The sequence below is a fragment of the Pseudorasbora parva genome, chromosome 4, assembly GCF_024679245.1.
Source record: "Pseudorasbora parva isolate DD20220531a chromosome 4, ASM2467924v1, whole genome shotgun sequence".
NCBI classification, from domain to species: Eukaryota; Metazoa; Chordata; class Actinopteri; order Cypriniformes; family Gobionidae; genus Pseudorasbora; species Pseudorasbora parva.
The window spans coordinates 16,455,775-16,474,967 of NC_090175.1; the positions used below are offsets into that span (position 1 = coordinate 16,455,775).

The 19,193-nt window shown below is 41.0% G+C and overlaps 1 protein-coding gene across 2 annotated transcripts in view; it reads right to left on the bottom strand.

Moving 5' to 3' along the window:
• The window catches only part of map2k7 (mitogen-activated protein kinase kinase 7), a 30,971-nt gene extending 13,905 nt beyond the window's left edge, over positions 1–17,066 (bottom strand). Inside the window, exons 1-2 of one of the 2 annotated variants that reach the window (XM_067441073.1) lie at positions 16,861–17,066; positions 604–651 (exon numbers count right to left, since the gene is read on the bottom strand). In XM_067441073.1, the coding sequence (XP_067297174.1) occupies positions 604–651; positions 16,861–16,984 (172 nt within the window). In that variant the 5' untranslated portion in view covers positions 16,985–17,066. The remainder of the gene's footprint in view (positions 1–603; positions 652–16,860) is intronic. The other variant, XM_067441074.1, reaches the window with a different exon arrangement.
• Positions 17,067–19,193: the final 2,127 nt, after the last annotated feature.

The window sequence follows — 19,193 nt, forward strand, 5'->3', positions numbered from 1 at the left end:
ACAAAATGTATTAGTAAACTTATAGGTAAATTCAGTAAATGTTTAAACATATTAAATAATAATTCATTTTAATGCAAATATTATACTGCTTGATATCTCCTCAAGAGCAGGACACAGAAAATTAGCTAAATTAACATATCGTATTTTACTATACAAAATTGCAACCTAATTCCAAATGAAACATATATGCATGATAATCCAGAGGAAAAAGGGTTGTCATAGTCATTCGTCAAAATGCAGCAGCTAGAATCTGCTTTTGAAACAACTATTCTTTGTCAGCTGAAGTCGCCAACCACTTTTTCACTGGTAAATAAAAGTCCTTTTCTGTATTTGTTCTTGTCGAAGGCCCTGTTTCACGTCATGCTGTGAAAATTAAAAGGGCTGCGAATGCCGTTTCATGTTGACTTTTAGAAAGAGTGTGAGAAAGAGACAAAAAGAACGAGAATTGGTAGAATATTAAAATGGAGAAGAATGACTGAGAAAGAGAAGAGAGCAAAAGAGAGATGATGTAGTGAATGTAACCTGCAAGTTAAAGAGAGAGAAGGGGAGAGAGGGTGACGCAGCGTGATGTAGTGATGATGATGATGATGATGATGATGGTACCTGCGCGCTGGGAGGGGGCTGGAGCTGGACTGAGCTGGATCACGATGACTAGATACACAGGAGAGAAAATACACACACACTCATTACTGAAAGCCCACACACACCTACAGGAATCACTGAGTCCTCTCTTCAAATGTTATGAATATAATTCACCCTCAACATGAGCACACTTCACCTAGCCTTTTTAATACTGACACCAGCTAAAAAAAAAACATATATACATACATGTATATAGTAACATGGCTTACACCTGAAAAGAACTTCACTTTGGTAGCTGAAACCATAATCAATTAAAGGGACCATCAAGTAGGGATGTACGCTATTGACAAAAACTTCTCTCAATATGTTCTTGGATTTTGACTTCAACAGAAGAAAGGAAGTTATACAGTTTTGTAACGACATGAGGGGGGGTCAATCATGACCATTCATTTTTAAGTGAACTGTCCCTTTAAATTGATCATTATTCTGGTGGCTCCCAAACGTTTTCTGCTGGGCCTCCCTTTAGTGGAGAAAACTATTTTCAAGCCCCTCCACTTGCATCCATAAAGACACTCAGAATAAAACAAAACCTTGCTTGCAAAATCCTATTGGATTTTTTTGTGTGTGTAATTAATACAGTACAACTTCTCAACTTAAACAAGCCTCGTTGTGTTCTTGATGTGAAGTGTATAAGTGCCATTTTAAATTGCTTGGCTTCATACTGCCAGAAGTGGTCTGTGGTCTCTCTTCATTACCCACCATTTTAATGGTGAATCCGAGGGCAAGATATAATGCCTCGTTATTGGACTATATACACTTCTGATTCTTCAATCACACTATCTAGCTTTGTGTTATTCCACAACAACAAATAAAAGACCACTGAAGCAGGTATTCTGATTGCGAGTAATCTTGAGGTAATAAAATATCTCAAATTAACTTATCTTTACTTATGTTGCAAGTTGCCACATAAGCAGGGTAACTTCACAGTGGGGTCTTGTATCAACCTAAAGAGATTTCTTGTGCATAACAATCTGCTGACTGTACGCTAGGGGTGTAACGGTTCAATTACCACAGTTCGGTTTTATGGTTTTAGGGTCATGGTTTCACTAAGGTTCGGTATGTGCTGTTCAAGGAAAAAAGAAAATAAATCAAACTACGAGCAACAGCACAAATAAACACAATGGACCAAATGAAGCAAATCAAATAAACAGTGCTTTTCAGGTATCTAACCTTAGTTTCCAGGTTAGTTAATCATTATTGAAGTTACAAAAGCTATTCAGTCAAGAGCAGAGAGTGATTTCTTTGTCTATTGTTGTTTAACATTACAAACACAGACGGCAGAACATTAGGCTTCTGTCACTTTAAGACATAATGCACTTATCCAGTACACTGATACTGTTACACATGCGTTGTCCTTGTTTTGACAGTTTGCATTCACTTAACACATTACCTATTATGTTTGCTAGGATACTTGCTAAGATAGGCATGTGGACACTTTTGTGTGATTTTGTCCATTCAAGCAAAAGACTTAAAAGAGAACTCAATGGCTTTTCCATTTATGTGCTTCAGATGAGTGCACACACAAATCAGGACTTCAGGTCTTACATGCACTCGCGTGCTATCAACACCTGGGTGATAACGGTGTAAATGACTGGACATATTAGAGCATACGGCACTCGCAGTGAACCAAGATCACAAAGAGTGAATCTTTGTAAAGAGTTTTGTCTGCACTTTTTGATCATTGCTGTAGTATATTGGGAAGACTCCATCGACAGAAAGACACATTAGTCTATCTGTTTGTTGATATTTAAAAAAATATATATATTATAGATGCATGGTCAGATTTGAGATGAACTATGGTGCAATTATGTGCCGAACCGTGGGTGGAAAGTGGGGACCGGTGCGATTCGATTTTTGACAAAGGACCATTACACCCCTACTGCACACTATCCCTTAGTCTTAGTCCTGTGCACCCATATATCAATATTTACTGTGGTCTTTTTAGTCCTTGAGACTGTCTATTACATGTGTGTCTGCAGATTCCTGAAGAAACAGTTTCTCGCTTTCATTCATTGCAATGCAACATGCTAAATATGACAAAACACATTTTTCACATACAGATGCTTAATATTACAGCAGTACCTCTATTCTCAGTCTGTCTGAAACACGCCGATTTCTACAAAACCCTTTCTTCCAAAAAGCCTTAAGTGTTCTTATTGGCCAGCAGACCAAGTACGTTGTAATTGGCCAAACACCATATAATGCCTCTTGCCATAATCACAAGCTTCAGTTTCAAAGGCTTAAAGTAGTTGTAAACACACAATTAAAAGTTGTATTTGACTCCACACGCCTACTTAACTCAGAATAGTGTTGCACGATATACTGGTACTAGAAAAGTATTGCGATACCCAGCTATTACAAACGGTACGATATGGACTTTTATTAGTACCGGTACTTTAAGGAGGACAGCGCTAATATGGGCTGTATTTCTTAATTTGCATCGATGAGTGACAGCAGGTGTCAGGACGTGTGTGCAGAGCTCTGCTTCCACCGTTCACTAAACATTGGAAGTAGAAGAGAGAAATATATACGGCCAGCGCACGATAAAGAAAGCAACAGAAATATGTGCGCATGAGAAGAAAAAGCGTGGCACGCAGACTCTGACCTGAAACGGGCACAGGCCTTTCAGTTCTTTCACGGATTATTGTTTGGGTTTGAATGGTCAAACATATGTAAAAATGCACGGTCTGGCGAGTATTCAGGTAAACAGTCGGATATTGTGTCTTTAGTGAAAGTAGACAGCTGAGGTAATGAGATCCGTGCAGGTCTTAAAGCAACACTGTGTAACTTTTTTAGTTTATTTGTAGCTAAAAACAATTAGTTCTTTCAAAAATATATGTGCTCATTAATGTATATTTACTTCTTTCAAGTAATAAAGTATTCTCGTAAGTTTATAAAATGCCATTAAAAATACATACGGGTGAGGGGTTCGAATGCCGGTTGCCATGTTGCCCCTCCATCTTGAAAGTACATTAGCCAAAGAAGGACATACCCATAAATTAAAGCTTCGCCTTTCGTGTTTTAACACTCGATGGCACTCGAATGTGAAGAGGGGGACTGCCATGTGTAGCGACTCAGGCGAATCAAACACACAATCGCCAGTTACATTTAACAAATATGTTTTGAAAGTTGTGCTCACTAGCATACCTTCCCCCCCAACACAACAGAGGGAGATTCTTCAGTCACCCTGGAAACCATCTGATAAGATCTTTTATGGCCGGAAAGAATGTGGCCACAGAGCTTTTGACACAGAGACACAGAGCTTTTGCCTCAAATTATAGACAAACCATCTATAAATGAACATGCACCCCAGGACAGTATATGTAAACACACAATTGTTTTGTAAAATGTTTCTTCTGTATGGTATTTTGCATCTTTTTGTCTGTGTCTTAACAAAGTACTAGTTCAGATAACCTCATATATGTCATGTCTCCTATCAAATTAATGCTCACTTCACGACTTACACTTCCAGGTATATCACTTATTCAGAAAATGCAGTGTGTGTTTGTTGCATTAATTATAGTATGAAGACTCAGAGACCCACTGAGTCGAACCTTCAAACAAAGAGCAATAAAGTCTGCTGAGGAATTTCCCGCCGGGAAATCCCAACACTCTCATTGGTTAAGTCTAACCCTGGAGGGTGGGACTACGGCCAGACCATAAAAGGAGGACCTCGGATGCCCTCCTTCTCTCTTACACTCCCCACTCTCTCTTCTCTCTCTGGCTGAACCAACACGTCTTTGTGGCTGGCCCTTGAGCCAGGCCACCAATGCAGGCCCTCCAAGCAGGCCTCAGCTCTTCCAAAAATCTTCTCTTCTACAATCCGATCTTCAAGAACACGAAGCATCGCTAAAGCAAACAGCCGCTTCCCTCCCAACCTCGGAAAGGACCGCCGGACATGCAGGACATTTGAACACGCAGAGACACATACGCACACAAGCGAGAAGTCAAAACGAAACCAAAAAGAATGCAAGTATTCTATTTCTTACTGCTGTAAAGAGGGTGTGTTATTCTCCCGTTGGGATAAATTAACTCCGTGAAGGTCGTATTTGGTTGAACTGAAGGAAAGCATGCCTTGCTTACCCCCCCCCCCACTCTCTTTGTCTCTCTCTCCCCCTCACTCTCTTTGTCTCTCTCTCTCTCTTTTATCTCTCTCTAACTTCAGTCTATTCATTATTCTCTTTTATGTATTCTTTCGTTAATATCTATACTTCTACTCTCTTGATGCATATTTAGTATGTACTTTCTGTGTGAATTGTAGTGTTATTTTTAGTCTGTGTTTATTAAACCTCCGAAAGACATTTAATGAGTTGAATCTGTTATTCTGCCACATACACAAAGTCAATGAAACTTGCGATCTAAACGTTACCTAACTGCTTATGCTACTATGTTAGTAAAGTAAACTGTATGACCATTTGAAATATTGAACTTATCCTGATCAGTAAAGTTAATGTTTCTCATGCGCTCGTAAAGCAGTAATCCATTATTGAGAATTGATTTGGAAAGTCTATAACTAATTTGCAGGACAAACTTAGTAGGATAATTTCAAGCAATTTCATAAAGGGTTACTTGTATTTAATTAAACAATTTTCCCTATCGGAAAATTTTAATACGTAATGAACAACTGGCAAATCATATTCATAAATTCATGAATATTGAATATTAAATCCCTTTTGAGTTAATTATTCCCCGAGACATTAAACTCATGAGTCGTTGTTGTTACATGTATTTGGTGGAGAAAAATGCGAGCAGGTTTCAAACGTTTGTGTATGTGTGAATGATATTCATATTCTATTCATTGTGTATTTTTGAGGTATTAATAACCTGCACGCGCGTTTTTGTTTCGTTTTGTTTTGGTGTTGTTTTGTGAATTATGAACGGTACGCGCAAAGCGAACCCAAGCATAAACAGATGCTGAGAAATGTTGAAGTAGCCGGATTATATTAATAAAAATATGAACGGTACGAAAATCCGCGTGATCTCCGAAAAACTCTGCAGCCCGTAGGCGCAATAGGTTTTATCCGCGTGATTTCCAAACAAATGTATTGTAGGAAACCCATACATTTGACTCGAGCAATATATTATGTGTTCCATCAAAATAATGAGATTTTGATGAAGTCTGTAGACACGTACGTTGCGTTATCCCGCTTGATCTGAACTACGGAAAGTTTTTATCATTGCGGAAGATTGGGACAGGGCGAGACTCTCCTGTACAATATAAGGGGCCTCAGAATAATTATTATATCGTTAAGATAAACGATAACTCCTGGTTTAAGTCTGGCTTAGCTAACCAAAGACCTGAGACCTAAAACATTTGAATCAGAGATGCTGAAAACCGTCAGCCATATTGATAAATGTCTATTGGAGTCCATGTAAAATGCGTGAATAGGCAGAAGATAAATTCCTGTTTGTCACCCGTTTCGTTGCTCGTGCACATAAAGTGCAGTCATTTTTAAATGATCTGCAAAAGCCAGTAAAGTGCAAAACGCCAGGGCGACTCAGAAATTGCAACGCCGCTTGCAAACCGCCAGAGGGCGACTCAAGAAATTGCAACGCCGCTTGCAAACCGCCAGAGGGCGACTCAAGAATTGCAACGCCGCTTGCAAACCGCCAGAGGGCGACTCTAGAACCAGACAAAGCCATCTGGTGAGCATTTCCGCCTAACTAACTCTAGTCTAGGGCGGGCGCAATAGCGCCATCGTGTGGATAAATTCGGATAGTTTCACTCTCCGTTATGTGATTCTGCCTTAACAAAATAAGTTTGAGCCTATAAATTGTTTATTGCTTACTGTTGTACACAGTTTCATTTATACAATTTTTCTAGCAACAACCAAATCTCCTTTCTCGCTGATTAAACACCCTTATTCGAATTTGAAGTTTAAAAAGAAACATAACTTCCTCTAACTCAAAGTGAAATTAGGTTTAAGTCACACAGTCCAATTGGAAGGAAGGACGCCACCGTGTGGTTATACCCTGTTAAGTCAGCGCAACACTAAATCACTACTCCCTTTCTGATTAATTCTTTTATTTGGATAACTCCCACTTAGAGATTAATCGTTATAGGATAAGATTTTTGATTGGCTTTCTTTTATTTGATTTTCCTTACAGGCTTATTTAAATTTCATTTAAACTTGCTTTGAATTTAATTTGAATTAAGTTGAGCTTCTAATTCTTTTATTGTATTTTATTTTATTTATAATTTTATTTTAATTTTTAATTTTAAATTTTAATTTTAATTATTATTTTTTTTTTTTTACATTTTTATTTTTATTTTTATTTTTATTTTTCTCTGCAAAAGTTTTTCTGTTCCCCTCCCATTGGGAATAAAGCTCAGTCTGGTAATTACAAACGGTATCAAAAGTGCTTTTTGTTTTATCATTACTTGACAGAAACTTTTGCCTTTTTCTAAATTGCTCTTGATATTTAATCTTCCACGTAAGCGACCTCAATCCACCCCGGATGAGCTAAATGGGATAACCCATAGTACAAGCCGAATTTTAGTATATCTTGAGCATTTAGCCAATTAATTTCCCTAACACTCCCGGCGCGCACGCTGACATTCCTTTCATTACAGACCAATTCATCTTGTGTTTGTTTCCACTGTGCTCTTTCCTACCCTCACTGTTGGACTATCACGATTGTGTTTCTTTCAGTTCACCAAGAGACCCCAAGGAGAATTAAATAGTCCCGGGACGACCGAGCAGCAGTTCACCAAGTGACCCCCCAGGGCTACCGCCCACCTAATTGTCTGAATTGTCTAATTATCTAACTGTCTAGATCAGTTAGCCAAAATTCCCAGCTATCCGTACGATAGCTCATTAGCTTAGAACAAGCTTGCATTGGCTCTCTCTCTGTGTGTGTGTGTGTGCTGTGTTTCTTTCGTCCGCAGTAATGTTCCGTGCACCCAGTTCCGCCGTCCCGTGGGATCGCCTAACGACATGGCTGGAAGCGCTAACGGCCACCAGTCAAGGAAGTCTGGGACAGCTGAACCAGGGACAACTGGACACAGAGCTAGACCAGCTGATGACACACGACCCCACGCAGAGCTACTCCAACAAGGAAGTGGCCAAGATCCTCGGAAGCCTCGCCCACGTCCTCATCGCACAGGCACGTCTAAGCGAAGGGAGCTACGACAACCTGGAACAGGAGGCAGCAACGCTAAAGCTTCAAGCCAAGGAGGCCCGGAGAGACCAAGCCCTCACCCAGCTTCGTCTAGATCAGCTTCTAGACACAGAGAAAGACGACGAAACAGACAAAGAACAAAGACAAGAAATAGAAAGGCTTCAAAAGACCCTGAAGGAGCTCCGTCGTGACACCGACCGACGAGTACAGTCAGAGAAAGACGCCAGGAAACACCTCGACGAAAAGCTTCGGCGTGGCGAATTCCTCCTGGAGAGAGCCACTGATGAACTTAAAGACAGAGACATTAAAGCTAAAGTCTATGCAAAACATTTGCAGTCGGCACAAGCCGAGATCGACGAGCTCATCCAGCAAAGACACGAGCTCAAAAATGAACTTGACATGGTGCAAAGAGAACTGAAACAATCATATATAGTGCAACGTTACCGGAAGGGGGAAACACACAACACACAGTTTCCCCTGACCAGTTACTCCGCACATTTTAGCCACAAAGCAAGAGCTACGAAGGGGAATGACAGCCCCCTGTTTAAAAGAGCACCCGCCAGTCTCCACGAATCCCCGTCAGCAGCAAAGGAAAGGACGCCCTTCCAGGAAGTCAAGGTCAACAGCCACGAAGCTTCAAAGAACCTTGACAAGCTGGCCAGAAATATTCCTACCTTCAGCCCAGACCCGGCAGGAGGACACGACGTCCACGCATACTTAAAAGACATAGACTTTTACTTGCAAACTGTCGCTCACGCGAACAACTGGGACAGACTGTACCTGCTCAGGGCCACGTCTAATCGTGACGTACGCAGCTTTCTGGATCGACAACCAGAGGCCATCAAAGCGGACTACTGGCATCTACGACAAGCTCTAATTCGTGAGTACTCCGACCCCGAGTCAGACCAGGGGTTCATCACTGCCATGGACCTCAAGCAAGCTCGACGTGAGACCTCACAGAACTTTTATAACAGACTGCGACGTGCCTACTTCGGGACACGTAACGACCCAGGCATGGAGGAGGACATCAACTTCAAAACTCTTTTCCTCCGAAACCTGCACCCTACCATCAGTTACCACCTGGGGGTGCTGGCGTGCCCGCGCAGCATGGGCACGCAACAGTTAAGAGACTTGGCTCACAAAGCTTACGTCAAACAGAAAACCATTTCTGAAAAGACTGTAAAACAGCCCACCATCTGCCCTGTCTCTGTGCACCACCCAGAGCTAACCCTAGAGGGCGCCAAACAGAACCACAGTTACCGACCCGTCAACAGAGAGTCCAAACCACTCCAAGCCAGCAGAGGGCAGCGTGGTCATAATGGCGACCGTCCACGGTACCAGAGCGATCGCTCTGAAGGATCCTGGGACCCGCCTCGCCCAGAAAGCCAGCGAAGAGGCCACTCTCGACGGGACAATGGTAGGCCCAGACCTGAACCCACGTCTGGCAAAGAAAGTGTAGCTGCTTCTGAAGTTACAGAGCTCATAAAGATCCTGAAAGAGCTCCTCCGACAGAAACCTCACAAGGAAGACAAGAAGGACGGACCAGGTACAGCACGACTAGACATGATACCTGAAATCAACCTTCCCGCCCTTCCTGCAACTGAATCATCCACCCTGAACACTGTTCCCCAATCACGGACTAGTGTACTAACTGTTGCACCCCCACATGTCAGCAGCACACCCACACGACAGCTGACAGCAACAGCCTCTAATCAAGACAGTATCATGGCGCAGCCCAATGTACCAAAAAGCGCTGTTTTGATTGTTTGCACGCATAATGAGACACTTGACACATATCCAGACGGCTTATCAAGCAACACACAGGTCCCCACACCAAGATTCCTGGGAAACCTAATCGAGAAGGGGATGGCTCGAAAACTCTATCTGACTATCACTATGGAAAGGGAATTTAAGCTCGAAGCCCTAGTTGACACTGGCTCCGACCTCACGCTTATATCCGCCCAACTATTTGAAAGACTCAGATTTGAAGCACAGAGGAAAAATCGCACCCTTAACCTTCACACTTGTAAGCTAAATGTGCAGTCGTATAGCCAAAACGACATCCAGCTCAAGCACGTAGCTTCCATCCACCTGACAATTGGACCTATGAGGCTGATACACCCAGTCTATATCTCCCCTATGAACACTTATCCGTTTCTCATCGGAAAAGACCTGCTGGACCGCTTCGAACCCGTACTGGACTTCAAACAGCTGAAAGTCTGGGCTCAGGTGCGTGACCCTCTGCCCCTTCAGACACACACACCGTCTGAGCAAGACTGTCAAGTCACAGAGGTCACGGGAACTCCCACAGAGCCAAACTGCCAGGTCACAAAGGCCACGGGACCCCCTGCAGCACACTGTGACAACACAGCCTCAGCCCCAAAGCCAAGTTCAAGTTCGCTACTTTGCACATTTCAGCTATCCAAAGACTCTGATGCCGTCTGCCCCCAGGTCATGAATGACCTACAGCTGAATGACATTATCACAACGAACAGTATCCCTGCACTGTGGGCAGACAACTCAACCAAAAGTCTACCACTGTGCAATACAATCAGTAAAAACACACCACACGGCGACATGTGGGCACCCCCGCACCCCACATCCAGCCCCATTGTTGCAGTGCTAACTAACAGCAAGCGATGGACACCGGCTACAATGCCGGCCTTGCAGCTGCTACCGCTAACTCCGCAAATTTCCAACAATGATATTGCGGATATGCAAACCTCTGACACTGCAATAAAGACAATTCTTGACCACCTCTCAGACCCCTCCAACCACCCTATCACTGACTCTGAGCTCATTGATGACTCTAGCCACAAGCATCTACATAACTCCAGACACATGATGCGTATTATGGACAACATTCTCTGGTGTGCACCCGATGGCAACACAGCGCCACAGCTTGTAGTGCCACGGTCGCAAAGGGGGGTGATGCTAATGTACGCCCACAACACACCATGTGCTGGACACCACGGCACCAGAGCCACGTATGACACACTGAAACAGGTGGCATATGGGCCTGGGATGCATCAAGATGCGGCAGAGTATGTTAGAGAATGGCTAGTTCGCTGCCGGTTCCAACCAGCAAACCCGAACCACAGAGCCCCACTGCAACACAGAGGGACCACGTTCCCATGGTCAAACCTACAAATCGACCGGGTAGAACCCCTGCCCAGGTCCACAAAAGGCAAAAAGTACTTTCTCACAGTGGTGTGCCAGTTTACCAAGTGGGTGGAGTGTCAACCAGCACCCAACGACACCGCCCAGACCACGGCATACCACCTGATGAATCACATCTTTTTCCTGTCAAGATTGCCACTGAGAATCAACTCAGACAGAGGCATCCACTTCACTACTGAGGCCATGCAACAGATCTGGAAATGCCTAAGAAACGCGGCCGTGATCATGCTCCTGTGCCTCCAGACAATCAGAGGCCAGCCACCACCAGACATCATCACACCGGGTCCAACCTCGGGCATCGCACTGAGAGAGAGCAACCTGGACTGCTGATCACCAACTGCAAATGAATCCTCAAAAGAAAGACGTACTCTCCTGAACTTCACATCAGCAGCGCAAGCTCCTCCAGCCCTGCACACAAACGCAAAGGGGGGGAGGAGCCCAAGCCCTCTGCCTAACCTTACACCAGCTTCAAGAACCTTCTCCTCCAACACCAGTTAGTCACCTTGTAGGCAATACTGCCAAGCCCCACACTATGTCATGCATGTGATTTGAGAAAGAAGGCCTTAAACGAACACAAGGCCGCCTCTGAAGGGATTCTCAAAACCCCAATGACTTTGAACTTTGAAACAGAGAAACCAAAGTGGATCACCAGAAGGCACCCAGCCTGGCCACAATGCGAGGCACCCTCTGAAAAGTTCCTAGTCAGCATAGGACATAAAAGTGTCAAGATGCAGTCCATCTTCCTAGGCAGGAGACCTAAAGGACTGACTGGCCATTGCGAGGAACATGGTTCCACCCAGGGCTGCAGAAAGCCCACAGCACACCTGCACCACACAAACAGACTTCTGGATGACAGGTGACGCACCGTCAGGGCACCTGCTGCCTCGACACCTGCTGCACAAGCACAGAGACCTGAACTGGGCTACTGTCTGCCTTATCTGCCGTGGAACGACCATAACTTCCGGAGACACAAACAACTGGAGCCTAACATGGCTATGGTGTGTCTGATCTTCCTGAATCTTTGATATCGCTCGTTGTTGTCCATAGGAGGGACAACAACTAGCGAAAGGGGGGATTATGTAGCGACTCAGGCGAATCAAACACACAATCGCCAGTTACATTTAACAAATATGTTTTGAAAGTTGTGCTCACTAGCATACCTTCCCCCCCAACACAACAGAGGGAGATTCTTCAGTCACCCTGGAAACCATCTGATAAGATCTTTTATGGCCGGAAAGAATGTGGCCACAGAGCTTTTGACACAGAGACACAGAGCTTTTGCCTCAAATTATAGACAAACCATCTATAAATGAACATGCACCCCAGGACAGTATATGTAAACACACAATTGTTTTGTAAAATGTTTCTTCTGTATGGTATTTTGCATCTTTTTGTCTGTGTCTTAACAAAGTACTAGTTCAGATAACCTCATATATGTCATGTCTCCTATCAAATTAATGCTCACTTCACGACTTACACTTCCAGGTATATCACTTATTCAGAAAATGCAGTGTGTGTTTGTTGCATTAATTATAGTATGAAGACTCAGAGACCCACTGAGTCGAACCTTCAAACAAAGAGCAATAAAGTCTGCTGAGGAATTTCCCGCCGGGAAATCCCAACACTCTCATTGGTTAAGTCTAACCCTGGAGGGTGGGACTACGGCCAGACCATAAAAGGAGGACCTCGGATGCCCTCCTTCTCTCTTACACTCCCCACTCTCTCTTCTCTCTCTGGCTGAACCAACACGTCTTTGTGGCTGGCCCTTGAGCCAGGCCACCAATGCAGGCCCTCCAAGCAGGCCTCAGCTCTTCCAAAAATCTTCTCTTCTACAATCCGATCTTCAAGAACACGAAGCATCGCTAAAGCAAACAGCCGCTTCCCTCCCAACCTCGGAAAGGACCGCCGGACATGCAGGACATTTGAACACGCAGAGACACATACGCACACAAGCGAGAAGTCAAAACGAAACCAAAAAGAATGCAAGTATTCTATTTCTTACTGCTGTAAAGAGGGTGTGTTATTCTCCCGTTGGGATAAATTAACTCCGTGAAGGTCGTATTTGGTTGAACTGAAGGAAAGCATGCCTTGCTTACCCCCCCCCCCACTCTCTTTGTCTCTCTCTCCCCCTCACTCTCTTTGTCTCTCTCTCTCTCTTTTATCTCTCTCTAACTTCAGTCTATTCATTATTCTCTTTTATGTATTCTTTCGTTAATATCTATACTTCTACTCTCTTGATGCATATTTAGTATGTACTTTCTGTGTGAATTGTAGTGTTATTTTTAGTCTGTGTTTATTAAACCTCCGAAAGACATTTAATGAGTTGAATCTGTTATTCTGCCACATACACAAAGTCAATGAAACTTGCGATCTAAACGTTACCTAACTGCTTATGCTACTATGTTAGTAAAGTAAACTGTATGACCATTTGAAATATTGAACTTATCCTGATCAGTAAAGTTAATGTTTCTCATGCGCTCGTAAAGCAGTAATCCATTATTGAGAATTGATTTGGAAAGTCTATAACTAATTTGCAGGACAAACTTAGTAGGATAATTTCAAGCAATTTCATAAAGGGTTACTTGTATTTAATTAAACAATTTTCCCTATCGGAAAATTTTAATACGTAATGAACAACTGGCAAATCATATTCATAAATTCATGAATATTGAATATTAAATCCCTTTTGAGTTAATTATTCCCCGAGACATTAAACTCATGAGTCGTTGTTGTTACACATGTTAATATTGGACTAAACTGCCACCATAGGAGTTAAAACGAAATTGGAATTGAGAGGAACAGAAACTGGATATCACACAGTGTAGCTTTAAAGGCCCACTGAAGTGCCTTGAAATGCGCCGCATTATTCAATGTGTTGACGTAATTTCACCTGAAACGGCGTCAGCTGTTAGCAGCTCCTCCCCTTTTTTGAAACAGCCAATAGCGTTTCTTTAATATACAGTTTGACTAGAGCGCAAGAGCAGACCTGAGAGAGTCTGCGATGATGTCACCAACATCTAAAATTCATTTTAAAGGAAGTGGGAGACTGTAAATTTTGACTGCAATCTCCTAAATGCAAATTTTGTCATAGTTTTGGAACATACCAGCATATTCATAACTTTAAGGCTAACACAGTCATACTAAAAGCTAAAAGACTTACATTTTGATTTCAGTGGACCTTTAAAACAGACCTATTATTCTGTGTGATTAATGTTAATCAAACCCCAATGAAAAATAGAAAACCACCACATGCTTGGCTAAATAACTAAAATATATTTATTAATAATTAGTTTATTCTTAAATTATAAAGTGAAGACTAACTAAGTAAGCAGTTTTATGTTTGATTATTTAATTTCTTTCTTGACATGCTACTGTTAAATAGACCTAATGTAGCTGAAAAATAAAGCACTGTTTGTCATATTGTTTGTAATTTGCATTTTTTGCCTTTAAAAAAAACAAAGATACAATTAAAAATCTATATTATAATTTTAAAATTACACTTAAAAAAATATTAAATTAGCCTACTCATATCATGAAATAAGATTTTGGTCATCCCAACCTATTGAGAAGTGAAAGGTTAGTGAATGATAACATGATTGATAAAGTGATCTCTGTAAGGAAGTTCACACTGGTAGTTATCATAGCAATAAAAGGAGGGAATGGTCAAAAATCAGGGCAGGAACATGCTGGCCAAGTGAATTTTTAGTAAAAAATAAGTGAATAATAAGTTCTGTTGTCATTTTGTTCATCTTAGGTTTTTTTGTTGTGTTTTTTTTTTTACCGTGGTATCGATTTAGTATCGTTATAGAGGTATTTTCGTCTGGTATCATATCGAAGTCATAATTTTGGTATCGTGACAACACTTACTCAGAATTTGTAATGCTTCCATCTGTAAGACGGTCTCAAAATATCTAAGAAATATGTATAAACACTCCTTCATACCAGTGGCAATAAGAATATTAAATGAAAGGAACTTTTATATTGATATATAGTGTGTATAGTCATGTTTTTTTTAATGAGAAGCCAATGGAGAATTTCCACATTGGTGGACAACAGTCACAATCAACCAATCACTCAACAATGTTCTCGGTTTTTTTCTTATCAGCTCAAGCCCAAGGCGGATTCTGAAGATATGGATGATCAAGCAGCTCGATTGGAACCAATTTTGCAAGCACGACTTGAGCAGAACATTTCACAGTGGAAAGTAGTCTTTTGCATATAGCCAGCATTGTACTCTCCCAGGTTCAGGAAGCCATTCTCTGTAAAATGCGATGCGTACAATTAAACTTTTAGGATGTACCATAAATCTTAACATCTGATTCCTAATTTCATCGCTTTTTGGAAGGCCAAAATACAGTTTTCTATCACATCCAAAATCACAGTCTCTCCGCAACACGCAACAAACACTACAATTTGCCAAAGCCTCATCTTCTTGCTTTGCGTATGCTTTTATGCTAATACTTTTTATGCTAATATTATTGCTCATTGTGAGCAATATCTGGGGACGGTTGCATAAACTGCATATACTAGTCTTACAAGTTAGTCATCTAATTTTTTTTTCTGCAAGTCAATTTAAAAGGTAGATTGGATTAATCTGAATCCAAAAAGACTGATATCAGACTAGTTCTTAAGATCCCATCTTAACTTAGAGGCTATGTTTATGCGACTTCCCATGGACCCACTGGACTGTATTTGAAGTGTTTTAGGCAGGTCTGCTTTTGTGGGACACTATGAGCTTTGTAAGTTTGCAGATCTTATACACAAAACATATACATTACACACACAAACTAAATGAAAACATTTAAAATGACTCTAAAATGGTTCTTTTACTTTTTACTGATGAATAGCGAAACATCATATTTTTGATACTACATTTTTTCCACTGAACATTTACCATATTAAGTAAATATTGGATAAGGAATCAGTATGCTGTCTCCCCGCTTAATGACCATGTAACAGCATCCAGAGACACAGATATTGCTGCATATTATAAATACACAAGCTGAAAATCTGAAAGGGTTTATGGTTAGGGTAAAAAATGAGCCAGCACAAAACAACAATTGACAGAAACAGTGAGCATCCAGGAAAGTAATATAACAATTAGTGGGAGGCTGGGACATCAACACATAATTTTTAAACACACTCTCAATCAAAATTTCTGTGTGGATGAGGTTTGAGAAGAGACCTTACACTTCATTCACACAGAAACAACCCAAATATTTCACATAAAATGAATGTTAAAATACTTTAAATGATCTGAAATATTTAAAAACACTCATTACATGATCCTTTCATCTCTATAAATCACGAAAATGTGGCTATGGTTTCAAGACAACCCTCTCAGAGACAAAAGCTTAAGACATTAAATTATAAAGGAGAAAGAAAACATGTATTTTCTCTAAATACAGACTGGTGACTGTCTCAGAGAAAAACCAAACCAGCAATTCACAACAACACAAGTCTGCCATGACTGATGACTTTACAACATTAATACCAACAACAGCATCTCTAAACAATGATATTCCCACTAATATTGTGTGAGAACAGACAAGGAAAATCTGCCAGATAAACAAACACACAGATAAATAGACAAAACATTCACAGAAAAGAACCAGACACACATACAGTAAGAATGATATGCGAGTATCAGGGCCTGCTAAACAGCTAGCCGCGAGGCTAACGCTAGTGAGCTGACTGCCAGATATTTTTATTTATTTATTTTAAAGAACAAATCCGTGGTAAATAATGTGGAGTACAGACCGTGGTAAACAAAACTCCCCGGACCTTTAACAGCGAATCATAAGAGTGAATGTGAGTGAAGTGTGAGGGTTTTATCGGTTTGTTTATATCATGTAGAGCGTATTTCATCCCTCCGTCATTATGACCCATCACCCGTTCACCCTCTCAAACACTCACTTGGCCTCGGGCGCGACCGCTGCGGGCTCATGTCGATGTTCAGGTCGATTCGTTTGCGGGCTTCTTTATTTTCCTGCTTGAGTTTCTCCTCGATTCGGGAGAGTCTCTGCTCCAACGACGACATCTTGAAAACTTCAGCAGCACCATCAAGCACCGCAACTCACTGCTCTCTAGCGGCGACAGAGGAAACACGGCGCTTTCACAACCGCCCTCTAGTGACCAATGAGGACAAAGAGCCAAGGCAAAATATTTTGTATTTTACAACAACAACAACAACAACAAAATGTATATATATATATATATATATATATATATATATATATATATATATATATATATATATATATATAGCTACCATGGACACAGAAATCAATCACTATTATTTGTTTATATGTCCAGCAGAATATTCGTACTTCCAATTAAAGGTGCACTATGTAGTATTTTTGCAGTAAAATATCCAAAAACCACTAGGCCGGTGTTATATATTTTAATCAGTTGAGTACCTACAATATCCCAAATGTTTTCAACTATTTGTAAATTGTGAGAAAATTGCTATTTTAACTAAGGACCGGGACGTTTCAGCATAGCGTCTGAGGAAATCGCCTATCAATTGCGTCATATCTGCACTACCCTCAGTTTCGGGTTTTATTTGGCAGGAGCGCTTTACTCTTAGCAGTCTGAACAACGCACGGAGTAACGTCATAACATCATTTTCAACACACTTAAATGTATCGTATATGATAAACAGAGCTGCATTACCTCATAATCATAACCGGAAGAGCGGATCAGTGCAGGTGTCATCACAAATCCTGTCCCCCTGTGAAATCGTGTCCGCTGGTAGCGGTTTTAAATGCCTGATCAAAAGTTGTTATACATGGTTCTGGACAATTAATTGTTTGAAAATAACTAAATAATAAACTAATAAACTATGAATTCATTGCCATAATAAGTACACACGCAAAACATTTATTTAAAATATTTAATTGATTGCTATAATGGGAGCAAAAACATGTTCTGAATTATATACTTATATAAGCACTTATTGCTTCAGTTATATACTACTAATACATGAAACATATGCTTTGTAAGACATTAAAGACTATTTTAACACAATTTAAACAGCAAAAATCAAAACGCGATTGTGTAAGAATTGTAATCAGGCTCTGAACAGATTACCTATTAAAATTTCTTTCAGCCAATAGAATCGCTCTTGGGGTCCTTGCGGACACGATTTCACAGGGGGACAGGATTTTTTTTTCATGACACAGGCGCCCGGCGAATATGTCCCGTCCAATCATAATAAAAGTCCCGGTGTTCTCGAGGTGTGGACGGAAAGTTGCATATAGTGCAACTTTAGTGTTTTTTAAAATATTTTTTTATTGAATGCTTTTTTTTTATTCTATAATTTTTTTAAATATAATTTTTTACTGTTTCTGGCACTTTTTCCTGAATTTATTTATTTTAATTTATGCTTAGGCTGTGTATCCACCAAAGCTTTTTTCCCCACAGCTAGCATTTAAAAAAAAAAAATTGTGTAGCGCAACGTTTTTAAAACACCAGGAGTGTAAAGCCAACAGGCTATTTCATTTTTTTTTTTTACACGGACGCAGTCATACACGCACAGTCAAACACCTTGAAACTTCTTTTGACTCGTACACAGGCAAGCTAGCAATAGCAGGTTAGCTTTGAAAGCATAAGATCCCTCCCTCACTTCTGAGCATCTCCAAAGCCATATGCCTCCTCCAAAACTTATAAAACCAGTTTGCAAAAAATCACAAGACGAGAGAAATGGCACTAAACTACCTTATGTTTCAAAGCACATAACATTACAATAATAATGAACATAAACTATTTTTATCTGCTCATTTACTGCTGCAGATTTATTTCAGCATTGATAGTGTTGCCATTGAAACGCATCAATTCAAGTCCCGATCCTCTCAGTATAATATCAGAGATTTCTATATGGCAGATGTTATGGCGTTAATGCAGCAAAAGATTGTTTGGTTCAGGAGGAGGAACTGTAAAAGGTGGCTGCTGTTTCAGTTGCGGGGATGTCTGTCTCTACATAGCATGAAATGCACTGACGACGTGTGATGTCTGCACGAGCAGGGTGTGAAAGTATTAAAACTTTCATCAAACATAAGCACCATTGCATCCGAACTAAATGCAATGACTGGGAGAACATTTTATGGTCCTACGCCTTCCAGACGATACGTAAATACATATAGACCACTTACAGTAACTTGGCTATTGCTATCAGAAGTCCTTGTATAGTTCAGGGTTGTCTGTAAAAATGTATAGATAATACAATGACACAAACACACGGTCAACTC